General features: G+C 41.2%; 1 protein-coding gene across 1 annotated transcript in view; it reads right to left on the reverse strand.

Moving 5' to 3' along the window:
• Positions 1 to 8767: 8767 nt before the first annotated feature.
• Positions 8768 to 15300, reverse strand: part of p4htm.S (prolyl 4-hydroxylase, transmembrane (endoplasmic reticulum) S homeolog) — a 36787-nt gene continuing 30254 nt past the window's right edge. Inside the window, exons 7-9 of the mRNA XM_018261408.2 lie at positions 14637 to 14727; positions 12651 to 12774; positions 8768 to 9450 (exon numbers count right to left, since the gene is read on the reverse strand). Of these exons, the coding sequence (XP_018116897.1) occupies positions 9233 to 9450; positions 12651 to 12774; positions 14637 to 14727 (433 nt within the window). The 3' untranslated portion in view covers positions 8768 to 9232. The remainder of the gene's footprint in view (positions 9451 to 12650; positions 12775 to 14636; positions 14728 to 15300) is intronic.

The raw sequence follows: 15300 nt of genomic DNA on the forward strand, positions 1-15300 counted from the left end.
TTTTGTCTGAAAACAAGGAAGTTAAAAATGTTTTTCCCTTCCCACCCCTAATTTGCATATGCAAATTTGGTTCGGAGTTCGGCCAACTCTTTCACAAAGGATTCGGGGGTTCGGCCAAATCCAAAATAGTGGATTCGGTGCATCCCTACTGTCTAGACGTGCCAGAATCCACAGATTGCCAGTGTGGATGGGGATTTTGCTTATATCCCATGCTGTTTGGGCAGATCCTTAGTAACCCAATCGAATGAGTGCAGCGTTATTCACTTTCCTTGGGCTCGGTGTATCAAGGTTTCCATTGTGTTGCACTGATTTAGGAGATCAGTTATTGCGCAATAAGCCAGAGTAACTCTTCTCAGGTCCCTTACACTGGCTTTCACAGTTCAGCTGTATAAAATAGGTAATGTGTGTGGCTAAGTTTAAACAGATGTGTTTCTACTTATAGTTGAGATATATTTTATAGATACACATGAAGCACAAAGGTGAAACCTGGTAGACCCCCCTAACTTACAGTTCTGCCCAAACCCTCTATTTCTTCTAGACTTTGGTTCTTTCCAAACCCTCTACCCTTCCTAGGCTACAGCTCTGCCCAAATGTTCTATCCCTCATAGACTACAATTCTGCACAACCCCTCTATCTCTTCTAGCCTACAGCTCTGCCAAACCCTCTATCCCTCAGAGATTACAGTTGTGCCCAAACCCTCTATCCATCCTAGCCTACACTTTCTACCCAAACCCTCTATCTCTCCTAGTCTACAACTCTGACAATGCCCTCTATCCCTCCTAGCCCACAACTCTGCCCAAACCCTCTATCCCTCCTAGACTACAGCTCTGCTCAAACCCTCAGTCCCACATAAGACTACAGTTCTGCCCAAACACTCTATGCCTCATACACTATAGCTCTGCCCAACCCCTCTATCCCTCCTAGCCTACAGCTCTGCCCAAACCAACTATCCCTCATACACTACAGCTCTGCCCAAACCCTCTATCCCTCCTAGCCTACGGCTCTGCCCAAACTTTCTATCCCTCCTAGCCTAGAACATTTGCCTTGTATAAATGATGCAGGATTCTTGCATGAGAAGTACATGGGGCTTAAGAATGAAATAAAGAGGATTGGGTGCTGAGTGTAACTGTTTATTTTAAAGTCTAATCCAATGAAATACAATCGACCATGTGCAAATAACAAACTCACATGAATTCAGTGGTTTCAGGGTGCTGAGTTGTGCAAATATTGATTCGCATTCTTGATTTAATTAAAACAGGCATTTCAGAAAATAAATAGAAATAAATATATAAATAACACAATATTAAGAAAAAAAAAGCACAAAAGGGATTTGCAATAAGCATGGCTGACAATAACAGTGCGGCTCATGGGCCCAACAGAAGGCTACAGGAATCTCTTTGGAAGTATTGGCTGTGAATTGGACTTAAATATGGAGCTCATTACGCCAAGGGCTGAATAGCTGAAGGGCCACAGACACACATGAATATTCAGTCATTTCCTAAAGACTCTTATAGAGCAGCCTTCTCTCATATAAAGGCTCTTTCATGCATTGCACCACTAGGGAACAAACTAATAAGTATTTGTACTGAGCCAATGGGAACCACTAAACACGGGTGTTCCGCCTACATGAGTACAAATACATAGTAAAGAATGGGTTGCATTAAAGGAAAACTATACCCCCCAAACAATGTAGGTCTCTATAAAAAGATATTGCATAAAACAGCTCATATGTAAAACCTTGTTTCATGTAAATAAACCATTTTCATAATAATATACTTTTCTAGTAGTATGTGCCATTGGGTAATCATAAATAGAAAATTGCCATTTTAAAAAATAAGGGCCGCCCCCTGGGATCGTAGGATTCACTGTACTCACAACCATACCAACAAACCATACTTGTTAGGTCACATGAGCCAATTAACAGACAGAGTTGTGTCTTTTGCTTCAACACTTCTTCCTGTTACAGTTAGAGTTGAAGTATTTCTGGTCAGGTGATCTCTGAGGCAGTACACAGACCATCACAAAATGGTGGCTCAAGGCAAGAGATGTAAAAGGGAAATATTTACTTAAATATATATTCCAGTTTGGTAAGATTCTTTAATATGCCACTTAATATGATATGAACTATCTGTTGCTTAAGTGTTCATTTTGGGGGTATAGTTTTCCTTTAAGACGTGTGTTCCCTTGAGGTAGAACACTTGCTCATCTGTAAGAACCCTAAAGAAACTGTGTATGTTTAGACTATTTGCTCACAGGAGGCCCCATTTGCCATTACCCAGGATCAAAAGCACAAAGTAGTGCAAAATGCACTTACCATGCACTTACCTGCTGCACCTGGGGCAATGGCTCCTGCAGTGTCTGCGTGTTGCAACAGGCAGCGCTGGGTGCCAAGTGGAAAAAATGATGGCCGTTGCACCGTTATTTTTTTGCACTCTTCCCCCCAACTTCAGTAAGCCTTCAAAGCTCTTTCTATGGCCAGAAAACTAATAAAAGAAAGCTAGAAAGTAAATGATGAATAACATGTAGCAGTACAGTGATAAGACTAGTGATCATTCAGCATGGATTATATGTATGAAGCCATTGCTTTCCCAGATCTACCCATCATACTGGACCTCCTGCCTGACCCTAACACCAACGGCAGCAAGTAATCCCAGGAACGGACTGACACTTCCTCTGTCTACTTTAAACTTTGAGTCTCAGTCCAGACCTGGGTAATATCCATTCATTTATAGCCTTGTGTTCCCTACTAGAGAAAACTGACTGTACAATGTGATGCACAACTCACTTCCTGAGCCTCCACTTTCCACCTCGTCTCTATCAGGAAGAAGAAAAGAACAAATGAAACTATACTCCATCGTGTTGCCATTATATGTTGCCGTTACAAGTCACTTAAAGTAAATCCTGTCCATCAAAATCCACAAATTTTCTGTATTCCTGCATTTTAATGTGCCAAAACAGGCATAAAATATCAACATAATAGTAAAAATCCTGCACTTTATACCCGACCCCTATTATTTGTTACATTGGTTACAACAATAGATTGTTATTGCATATTGCACTTAAAAAAAAACATTTTTAAAAAAAGATTTGCATAAATTTGAATATAAGATATGCTCTCCATAAAAGGCTGATACTAAGAACAATTATTCCACAATGATTAAAATAAACTCAAGTTCTTTCCAGGACTAATGTAAATGAAATCATAAAGGATGGCGTGAAGCCTACACATTTGATTTTGGTTGGCTGGTTAAAAGTATACAGGCATGGAATCCATTTTGAAACCCGTTATCCAGAAAGCTCCGAATTACAGAAAGGCCGTCTCCCATGAACTCCATTTCATCCAAATAATCCAAATTTTAAAAAATGATTTCCTTTTTCTCTGTAATAATAAAACAGTGCCTTGTACAGGTACTTGATCCAAATTAAGATATAATTAATCCTTATTGGAAGCAAATCCAGCCTATTTTATTTATTTAATGTTTACATGATTTTCTAGTAGACTGAAGGTATGAAGATCCAAATTTTGAAAAGATCCGTTATCTGGAAAACCTTAGGTCCTGAGTATTGTGGATAATAGGTCCAATACCTGTATTTGCTTTTGAAGAGTCGGACTGGCTTGGGTTTTGCTGGTGGACCCCAGCCATAGTGAGCCCCAGCCAAGGGACCTTTCTTATGTCCAGTTTAGGTCTATATAATAATGACAGCATTACATTTAGAGCTGTCTGCATCTAATTGTTTGAGAGTCAACGTCAAGTCCTTTGATTGGCCCTGGGAGACCCAGTCTGACACGCTGCTAGTGTAGGATTTCTAGGGGCCTATTAATTAATGGCTGGAAATCGAATTTACTCTATTACGGAGCTATGAAATTTCTTTGGTAAGATATGCACTTTGATAAGTGAGCTCCTTGGTGCCATGGTAAAAATGTAACTTTCTATAGATATATAATAATACTGCATACCTCCCAACATTTTGGAAATAAAAAGAGGGACAAAAAAGTTGGCGGACATAGTGAAAGTTTGAATATATGTCTGTGTTTTTTTTTCAGTTATTACAGTTTTGCTAATGAAGGTGAATTGCCCTTTAAGTCGTGAGTCTAACTTTTCCCGAGGGACCCGTTATCTTATATTGTTACAATTACTTATTTGCTTATCTCAAAATTGTAACCAAAGTATCTTATTTTCTGCTGTGGCTGTTCTGGGCTCTCTGCCAAAAGCCAATTAAGTTAGAAAAGTTGTTTCTTTTTCTGGCTGTTCAGTGCAGAGAAAAACGGGACCAGTACAAACGAGGGACTGCGGGTTAAGCTGTCAAAAGAGGGACTGTCCCTCTAAAAACGGAACAGTTGGGAAGTATGATTACTGACAGAACAACATAAAAAGTAAATGTGTTTTTTTACTTTCAGTATCCCAAAATACTTACGACTGCTCAGTGACGATGGAATAATAAACTGGCCCTGCTGAGCCGAGTTTTTCCCTATGCAGTAACACCTCAGCACAATGCTACATACATTTTGAGGCAATTCCTAAAACAATTTCTTTCGTTTAATCACAGACCCACCAAGTCCTGACATCTAGGGCTTATTCACAGGGCAATTATTGGTTAACAAAATGTCCCGAGTACAAAGGGCACCGCATTGCTACCCTGTAACTGTAGAAACCCCCAACGCCACTAAAATCCATCAAATACTGATGACAAATCCACTGCAATGCTGCCCTCATCCAGCAGATGTCGCACTTTTCCATTTGTCGCCCATACAAATAATGAATATGAACGTAGAGCTTGTGAGTTTTGAGGCTTATGCGGTGAATGATGTTGTATAAACAACAGTCACTTAAGATACAAATAAATAGTGGAAGCTGCATTGTGACTGCGCTGGACTAAATAAAGTCAGATAAAAGCCCCATGTCTCTAGAACACACCACCGATATGAATATGGTAAAAAGTAGGGATGCACAGAATCCAGGATTCGGTTCAGGTTTCAGTCAAGATTCAGTCTTTTTTAGCAGGATTCGGATTTGGCTGAATACTTTGCATATGCAAATTAGGGACGGGGAGGGAAATCGTATTTTTTACAAGAAAGTAAAAAATGTATTCCCCTTCCCACCCCTAATTTGCATATGTAAATTAGGATTCGGTTCGGTATTCGACCGAATCTTTCGTGAAGGATTCGGGGGTTCGGCCGAATCCAAAATAGTGGATTCGCTGCATCCCTAGTAAAAAGTATCGCTCTATTGTAACTAGTAATGATATTTTTAAAGGAACAGTAACAAAAATAAAAGTGTTTTAAAGTAATACAAATATAATGCAGTGTTGCCCTGCACTGGTAAAACTGGTGTGTTTGCTTCAGAAACTCTACTACAGTTTATATAAATAAACAAGCTGCTGTGTAGCCATGGGGGCAGCCATTCAAGCACAGGATACACAGTAGATAACAGATAAGTACTACTATAGTTTATATAAACAAGCTGCTGTGTAGCCATGGGGGCAGCCATTCAAGCACAGGATACACAGTAGATAACAGATAAGTACTACTATAGTTTATATAAACAAGCTGCTGTGTAGCCATGGGGGCAGCCATTCAAGCACAGGATACACAGTAGATAACAGATAAGTACTACTATAGTTTATATAATCAAGCTGCTGTGTAGCCATGGGGTCAGCCATTCAAGCACAGGATACACAGTAGATAACAGATAAGTACTACTATAGTTTATATAAACAAGCTGCTGTGTAGCCATGGGGGCAGCCATTCAAGCACAGGATACACAGTAGATAACAGATAAGTACTACTATAGTTTATATAAACAAGCTGCTGTGTAGCCATGGGGGCAGCCATTCAAGCACAGGATACACAGTAGATAACAGATAAGTACTACTATAGTTTATATAAACAAGCTGCTGTGTAGCCATGGGGGCAACCATTCAAGCACAGGATACACAGTAGATAACAGATAAGTACTACTATAGTTTATATAAACAAGCTGCTGTGTAGCCATGGGGGCAGCCATTGAAGCACAGGATACACAGTAGATAACAGATAAGTACTACTATAGTTTATATAAACAAGCTCCTGTGTAGCCATGGGGGCAGCCATTCAAGCACAGGATACACAGTAGATAACAGATAAGTACTACTATAGTTTATATAAACAAGCTGCTGTGTAGCCATGGGGCAGCCATTCAAGCACAGGATACACAGTAGATAACAGATAAGTACTACTATAGTTTATATAAACAAGCTGCTGTGTAGCCATGGGGGCAGCCATTCAAGCACAGGATACACAGTAGATAACAGATAAGTACTACTATAGTTTATATAAACAAGCTGCTGTGTAGCCATGGGGGCAGCCATTCAAGCACAGGATACACAGTAGATAACAGATAAGTACTACTATAGTTTATATAAACAAGCTGCTGTGTAGCCATGGGGGCAGCCATTGAAGCACAGGATACACAGTAGATAACAGATAAGTACTACTATAGTTTATATAAACAAGCTGCTGTTTAGCCATGGGGGCAGCCATTCAAGCACAGGATACACAGTAGATAACAGATAGTACTACTATAGTTTATATAAACAAGCTGCTGTGTAGCCATGGGGGCAGCCATTCAAGCACAGGATACACAGTAGATAACAGATAAGTACTACTATAGTTTATATAAACAAACTGCTGTGTAGCCATGGGGGCAGCCATTCAAAGCTGAAAACACAGAAACGGCACAGGATACACAACAGATAACAGATAAACACAGTAGTATACAATGGGATTCTTCAGAACGTATCTGTTATCTACTATATATCCTATGCTTGAATGCCTGCCCCCATGGCTACACAGCAGCTTGTTTATATAAACTATAGTAGTGTTTCTGAAGCAAACACACCAGTTTTACCAGTGCAGGGCAACAGTACGTTATATTATAATTTATTTAAAACACTTTCATTTATTGGTGTTACTGTTCTTTTAAATTCAGATGCCTTTACAAACAGGGTTTATTGGCTCAGTGTTGGACTACAGGGTGCACATATCAGGAGCTGGTTTACTATCGAGAAAGGGCAACATACTTGCTCCTATCTCTAGTTTACTAACAGTATAATAGCATAGACCAGTAGACTACGTAAATCATTTAATGCTACTTACTCATTACTATGTTTTACCAGAACTGTTACTATGGTTTGCTAGAACCGGAGAAAACTCTGGCCTTGTTATTACATTATTTCCAGTAGGTCCTTTGTGCATTGTCCCCCAAGGGACCCCTGTGATGTTGGGGGGCCCCAGGACAAATGTCTTCTGTGCCTGAGCCCTCATTATAACACTAACAGCAACTGCCTCCTTGTTGTCTCTGTAACAAGCACTGCGACACAACATGGCAAGTGCATGAACCGAAAATCACTGTAAAAAAAAACAAAAGAACCAATAATAAAGCTATAAAGTACATGAGTAGCGATACATAATGAGGCAAAACCATATTCTCCAAGATTCTGATGTATGAATTAGGGATGCACTGAATCCAGGATTCGGTTCGGTATTCGGCCAGGATTCGGCCTTATTCAGCAGGATTCGGCTGAATCCTTCTGCCCAGCCGAACCGAATCCGAATTTGCATATGCAAATTAGGGGCAGGGAGGGAAATCGCATGACTTTTTGTTACACAACAAGGAAGCATAAAATGTTTTCCCCTTAGCACCCCTAATTAGCATATGCAAATTAGGATTCGGATTCGGTTCGGTATTTGGCCGAATCTTTCGCAAAGGATTCGGGGGTTCGGTCGAATCCAAAATAGTGGATTCAGTGCATCCTTAGTATGAATGCAGCATTCTCACTTCAGATCTGCATACGTTGTACTCAGATTCATCTTTGTAGGATAAAAAGACATTTTTTCCCCTTAATTACAGACGGAGAGCTGAAATGACCCCAGTTAGAGTATCGATATTGCTCGCACCCTCTATTATCAATTCTCTATTCGCTTTGTAAGATATCCAGCCTGACGCCGGCGCTGATATTCACACTTCTTTACTGTAACACAGGAGTATTTTGCTGCTACGAATGATAATGACCAGTTATAGAGTAAGAAAGCAGTGTATGATTTGCAGGGCTTTGGTATCCCTTATAAATTAAAATAAACGCTCTATATATTTCTTAGCCAGCAGGGGTCGCAGTTTTATTGGCATTTTACTTTGGCAAAGTTCTGCCTGAGGCATAAGCCAAGATAATATGTTTGCTTATATGTATAATGATATATTGCTTTAAGTCTCTAAGGGGGTTATTTATCAAAGTCTGAATTTATCTCAATATTTTCTGCTACAAACTCCGCTCAAATCCGCTCGGGTTTTGTATGATTATTTGTTATTACATTTTCCCGAAAATTTGCTTTGCGGGAAAAAAATCAGTTTTTTACAATTTTTATCAGGATTTTTCATCCGATTTTCATGATTTTTTTCAGAATTTTCACCCGAAAACGTCGGGGTATTGCACATAAACCCAGCGCACATCAAAAAATCATTGGGACTTCCCCCATTGACTTGTATGCAGCCTTGACAGGTCTGAGATGCCGCATTTTCAGATTCTGACTTTTCCAATCTCAGGGTTTAATAAATTCCGAAAAAATTTGTGATTTTTTTAGTCCGATTTTTTTGTATTCGGAGTATAGTAAATAACTCCCTAAGACTGTCTCCAGGTCCGGACTGAGAATTAAAATAGGCCCTGGCATTTCAGGTACACAGAGGCCCAATCAGCCCACACAGAGGCCCATCTAGCCCCCTCCAGCCCACTAAATACTGACTTTCTATTGGACCTTATAGCAGCCCCTCTGGCATTTGCCAGAACCCACAGATTGCCAGTCCGGGCCTGACTGTCACTGTTCCCAGGAGAAATGTCTTTGCAGTTCATTGATGTAGCAACAAAATCTCCCTGTGTTATTCTGCGCTTAGAAATAAAGTGCCCCAGGACATCTGGACCCATGGGGTCTGACAGTTGTTGTTGGCATTTAGTCTGTATTTAAATGCCCTCGGTTCTTAACTTAGTTAAGATGGTCTCTTTCTCACATGCCCCCTGGAGTGTAGGCACAAAGCTATTGCACTTGCATATTTCTTCAGCGTGTATGTACAAACGGCCCGAGTGGGGTTTTTCTTAATGCATCAGCAAATGCCCAGAACTTATAGGTGTGCAAGAAAAATGTCTCCAAAAACTGTCTGGGCAGAGGACCGATATGTACACAATACCAGGTTACTCTCCAGATTTATAGATCAACGTGCATGTCCTTGTAAGGCTGATCTACTGCCCACTCTCTTTGTATTTCACTGTCCTCTTTGGCATATCGGCCCATCTCCTGCTGGAACCAAAGTTGGCGCTGTTTGTTGGGATCCACATTAATCCAGTTGTTTGCGATCCATTTGGTTCCTGCTGTGACTAAGCAGCCTCCGTGCAGAGCAAACTCGTCAATGTCCCCGACCCAACCTGAGAAAAAAATAAGTAGCAAAAGTAATATAATACATGATTAACGCTATGCTAACGAGTGAGGAAAATAGTTGGGGTTATGCAGAGCACTTAAATGTGCCCAGGGTTATTTTCTTGTATGTATGTGACTGCCTCTACTTGCTTTCTGCCAACACAGGAGCAGTCATGTCTTTCTTTATGGTAGATATTAAAACATGTTTTTTTCAAAATGAATCAATTAATAGTGCTACTCCAGCAGAATTCTGCACTGAAATCCATTTCTTAAAAGAGCAAACAGATTTTTTTATATTCAATTTTGAAATCTGACATGGGGCTAGACATTTTGTCAATTTCCCAGGTGCCCCTGGTCATGTGACTTGTGCCTGCACTTTAGGAGAGAAATTCTTTCTGGCAGGCAGCTGTTTTTCCTTCTCAATGTAACTGAATGTGTCGCAGTGGAACCTGGATTTTAGTATTGATTGCTGTTCTTAGATCTACCAGGCAGCTGTTATCTTGTGTTAGGGAGCTGCTATCTGATTACCTTCCCATTATTCTTTTGTTTGGCTGCTGGGGGAAAAAGGGAGGGGGCAATATCACTCTAACTTGCAGTACAGCAGTAAAAAGTGATTGAAGTTTATCAGAGCACAAGTCACATGACTTGGGGCAGCTGGGAAATTGACAATATGTCTAGCCCCATGTCAGATTTCAAAATTGAATATAAAAAAATCTGTTTGCTCTTTTGAGAAATGGATTTCAGTGCAGAATTCTGCCGGAGCAGCACTATTAACTGACGCATTTTGAAAAAAAATGTTTTCCCATGACAGTATCCCTTTAATATAATTAGAGCTCCTTATGCATGAAAATGACAATATCTACCAGCAATGCAGCATTTTCTCGATACTTATAACAGAGTTAAAATTGCAAAAAAACAAATATTCGCAAGATTTAAAGGAAAAGTAAACCCTCAGAATTTTTCCTTTGCCGATCTTTTTCACAGTTCCTTCACTGGATCATCAAATCAAGATACAATTAAAGATCAGCGCCACAGGTTATGGAGAAAAACAAATAACAGAACCTAGTGCAATATTTTTAATATTCAGTGCAATCACCAAGGTGTTACAACACTAATCTGTGTGTGTCTTGAACCATAGAAAGTCTATGCACAGATTTTTTGTGTGTGTTTTAAAGTGCTATAGTGATTTCTGCAAGGTGCTAGGTGATATGGTGATTGCACTGAATATTAACAATATTGCACTAGGTTCTGTTATTTGCTTTTTTCCATTTTCTCCATACTGCAGCATAATAATGGGGGTCCCACAAAATATGGTGCAGCACATGGTGCCCAAAATATGAAAGTGTATTAAAAGAATACAGTAGTGTTTCCCTGTACTGGTAAAACTGGTGTTATTGCTTCAGAAACTTTACAATAGTTATATTGTCATTGCTTTTTTAACACTATAACACTTTCATTTTTTGGTGTTACCGTTCCTTTAACAAAGGTAGATTTGTAGAATTGTCAGGACAAACTGCATGTTTTTTGCATATTTACTCTGCCACAATCTTAGCACCCATGGGAGAACGTCTTTGCCTTCACCTCTCTGATAAATACAACACTGTGTGCATTCAGCAGCCATGTAATTTTGACTGGCACATAAGTGTCCCCTATCCTGCCCCCAACCCACGCCAGTTTTGGGTTCCTCATAAGGTGCAAAGCAGAGACTGAAGTAAATACCCTGCAAGTGCCCAGCAACAAAGCACCAAGGGGTGGTCTAGCACTTCCAGCAGGGGATTATAAATCCTGTAATTTCCAGACTGCAATTCATTAGGTGTGTGGGTGCACATGGAGGCAAATTAACACACAGTACTTTTTATACTCACTCAATAAAACAGTGAGATTGGGATAATGTGGTGCCATGTTCTCTTGAAACAAATAATGTAAAATTTTTACAACTAGAATTTCTGTCTTCAACAGACAGCAACACATAAGGAGTCATTTACGTTGCAGAACTCAGTGTACAAAAGTTGAATAAAAGGCTAAAAGCTTTTGGCACTTTACTTCAGAGTGCAAGGGCATTGGACTAGCCCCTTAAATAGAGTTCTGCCTAATGCAGGCAACACTCTAGCCAGGAGGGGTGGGTGGAGGGAGGCATGTACTGTAGGTAAGGACAGGGCTCCTGTGTGCATCTTGCCTCTACGCTCTGCTCCTCACAATGTTTTTTTGGAGCAAGGAGCAGAGTGCAGCTTTCCATGGGGTACAAGTGCTTGTTAGATGAGCACTAAAAGGTGAGCTCTTGCATCCCTTAGTGGTCTAACACTCCTCATGGTAAGAAATTACCTCTATAAGGTCATAGCTCACTTTGTGTGAATAACTTTACTTATAGACAAGCACAAATCCAGGAACACAAACTATTGTACATAAAGCCTTACTTAGGTTGTCCTCTAGGTTGTCCTCTAATTAGGCAAATACAACAAACTGCAATGTATGTCTCAAGAGAGGCTACTTCACTACATCCATTTGCATCCTAGTTCAGATTCTAAGGCTCGACTTTAACTGCAGATCTATAAAGGTCAATATGCCACAGGACCAGGGCCGCCATCAGGGGGGACAGGGTGGAGTGTTGTACCGGGCTCGGAGGGTAAGGAGGGCCCAGCCGTGCTGAACTTGCTTGATTAGCCGGGCCCTCCTGCTTTCAGAGAGCTGCCGATATCAGATGGGAGGGCAGGTGGAGGCATCTTCTGTCCACAGAAGTTTAAGTCTCGGTTGAGCTGCTCATGGATTGGATAACTGAGGTTTGAAATACCCCTTCATATCATCCAATCGCCATGCAGATTTACTGGGAGTTATAATTGTAAGGGACTGTCACTGGAAGAAGATACAGCCACCTGTGCTCCTCCTTTCCCTTCCCGTCTCCCTACCAATATTTTTATAACATGTGGGGGGCCCTGGCCACCAACTTTTTTTTTTTACTGTGTGGGGTCCTAGCCACCAGCATTTTTAATGGGGGGCCTTGACCATAAATGTTTTTTTATTAATGTGTGGGGGACCCTGACCAACAATTTTGGGGACCCTAGCCACCAATGCTTTTTTTTTTTACTGTAGGGTGGGGGGCGCGGACCTGTGGGTGGTGCTTACCATGGGGTGGGAGCAGCCCAGCGGGCCCAGTAAATTTTGTTGTATGGGGCCCTGTGATTTCTGATGGCGGCCCTGCACAGGACCTTACCTTTGCCATCGGACAAATAATTGTACCAGAAGACCGCAGTTCCCTGCCGTGGCTTTATTCTCAGGTTCCCCTTATCGCAATGCTTCCTTGTATCTCTGAGATCAACGTCATTTTGTATCAAGGACTGAAAAAGAAGAACATAGTGGTACTTACAACTCGCACCCAGTCTTGCTTCTACCACTCAAGCTGTGGGATCCACATTCAATGAAAGTGTAATATTGTTACATGTGAGAGATGAACAAATCATTCCATCCACAGTATACAGTTGCAATAGCAGATTCACCACTGTATCACATTAACCCTGTGTCAACTCTGGGCAACTGGAATATTTTGTAATATTTCCTGCCCATGTGATGGGCAATAAAATGCCATCATGATCTTTTTTAGTGACTTTAATTTTAATAGTAACTTTAATTTCCCTGAATGGATTCAGAGTGATGGGAGAAACATTTGTACCCTACAGGCAAACATAGGTTTGGAAGTAAATGGAATAATTTGATATTGATGGGAAGGTTAACATACCATGATAATATTATGAAACTAAAAGCTCAGTGTTTGTTTTGCACCAATAGGGATAAATATGGATTTTTGTTAATTATATTTGTTATATTAGCTTGATTAGTAACATTGTGACAATGGAGAAGTAGTATACTGCTGTGCTTACCAATTCCTTGTATTAATGGAAGGCATGGCCAGCTCCACTTTGATTACAGCACCCCTCCCAACATCACGTGTCCCTTTAGTGGTGCCTCATAGAATATGAATTGCAAATAAGTCAGGGTCCCTCAGTTACAAGATGTAATGCAGGATTGAGTTCAGGAGGACTTACATTGGTATTACACAAGTATCTGACTGATCGGATCTCCGGCCAAATGGATAGAAACTGTATGACTGATCATAGAGAGATGCCTAAATACTGTTGTTCTATATAAGTGATGAGATCTGTAGGCAGCAAAGATTCACTTTCTCATCTGTGAATGCGCTAAGTACTCTCCTACAAGGTGCATCGGCAGATACAATTTGCAGTCTGGACAGATCATTTGCCATCTGACTGGATCACAGAATGGTCTGTCGAAACTGACCCCTAAGATTTCATACATGCCCAGGGGTTCAGAAGTAAGAGTTGTTAGAGAACTAACAGGGCCGGATTTACAAAAATAGAAACAGTACTTTCAATGTCCAACTCCAGGTCATTAATAAACAAGTTGAAAAGCAAGGGACCTAGTACAGAGCCCTGCGGTACTCCACTAACAACACTGGTCCAATTAGAAAATGTTCCATTTACCACCACTCTTTGTAGTCTTTTAGCCAGTTCTCTATCCAGGTACAAATACTATGTTCCAGACCAACATTCCTTAATTTAACCAGTAACCTTTTGTGTGACACTGTATCAAATGCTTCAGCAAAGTCTAAGTAAATCACATCCACTGCCATCCCAGAATTACACTCTTTCTTGGATCGTTCGTTTCAATACACACGTGTAGAGCTGAATCGTCAGATATACATATAGAAACAATAGAATTCTACCTGTATCTGACAATTCAGCACTAACAATGACCGATGTGTGGGTGCCATCAGTCGGTACTTTTCCCCCCATACACGCAGGGGCGCTCCACCAATGAGGCGAGTTGAGACACTCGCCTCAGGCGGCAGCGCCCCCCCGGTTGCCAGGGGCGGCAAAAATGCCGCTCCTGGTAACTAAGAGCCGAATTTCCGGTTTTCAAACCGGAAATTCGGCTCTTCTAGTGCAGAGAGCGCTATTGCGCTCTCTGCACTAAGCGTCGTGGACCGCCCCTGCCCTCTCCGGCGCTATAAAGGTTAGTGCCGTGGGGAGGGGTGGGGGCGGCGAAAGAAGGCCGCCTCAGGCGGCATTATAGCCAGAATCGCCCCTGCATACACGCACCAAATATCTATGAAAATTTGTTTTGTGTGATATTATCTGTGCGTCTATGGCCACCTTTACTGAAACTGAACTGTATAACTCACCATTTCCTCATATGTTCTGTTATCTGCTACTGGAAAAGTGGTCTCACCTCCCCCCGTAACATTATTCAAGTAAAACAGAACAGTCACGTAGCTGCAAAAGAAAGAAGCAAATGTATAATGTCAGCATATTTGGTATATATTATGGCTAGGGCCAGATTTACATAGTGGGCACCCCTAGGCCCGCTGACATTCATGGCCCCTGTTCCCCCCCTTTATTTTTTAAATTTTCATCAGAGCAATGGGGATTGGCACACGGGAAATATAAAAAACGATTTTATCTTGTGCGCATCCCCAGTGTTTCTGAACCAATGTGGGTGTGGTTTGGCAGCATGTCGCCCCTTAAAATCCTGCTGCCCTAGGCCTGGGCCTTGGTGGCCTTTTTTACAAATCCAGGCCTGATTCTGGTAGTGGCATAACTAGATATTACTGGGCCCCACAGCAGATTAGTTTGCAGGCTCCCAGGTTGACCAGTTTTACCAGTATATCAATTAGGACCTCATGGGGCCCCTATACGTCATGGCCCCTCCTGCAGCCGCAGGGTCTGCGTCCTCTGTAGTTAAAGGACCAGTAACATAAAAAATATTAGTTTTTTACAAAAAAAACCCCAACGGCGACAGGGCGACGATCTATTGTATGGTGCTTGATTTCTTCTCCCTGCCTTCTG

This window comes from Xenopus laevis, chromosome 4S (assembly GCF_017654675.1).
Source record: "Xenopus laevis strain J_2021 chromosome 4S, Xenopus_laevis_v10.1, whole genome shotgun sequence".
Taxonomy (NCBI): domain Eukaryota; kingdom Metazoa; phylum Chordata; class Amphibia; order Anura; family Pipidae; genus Xenopus; species Xenopus laevis.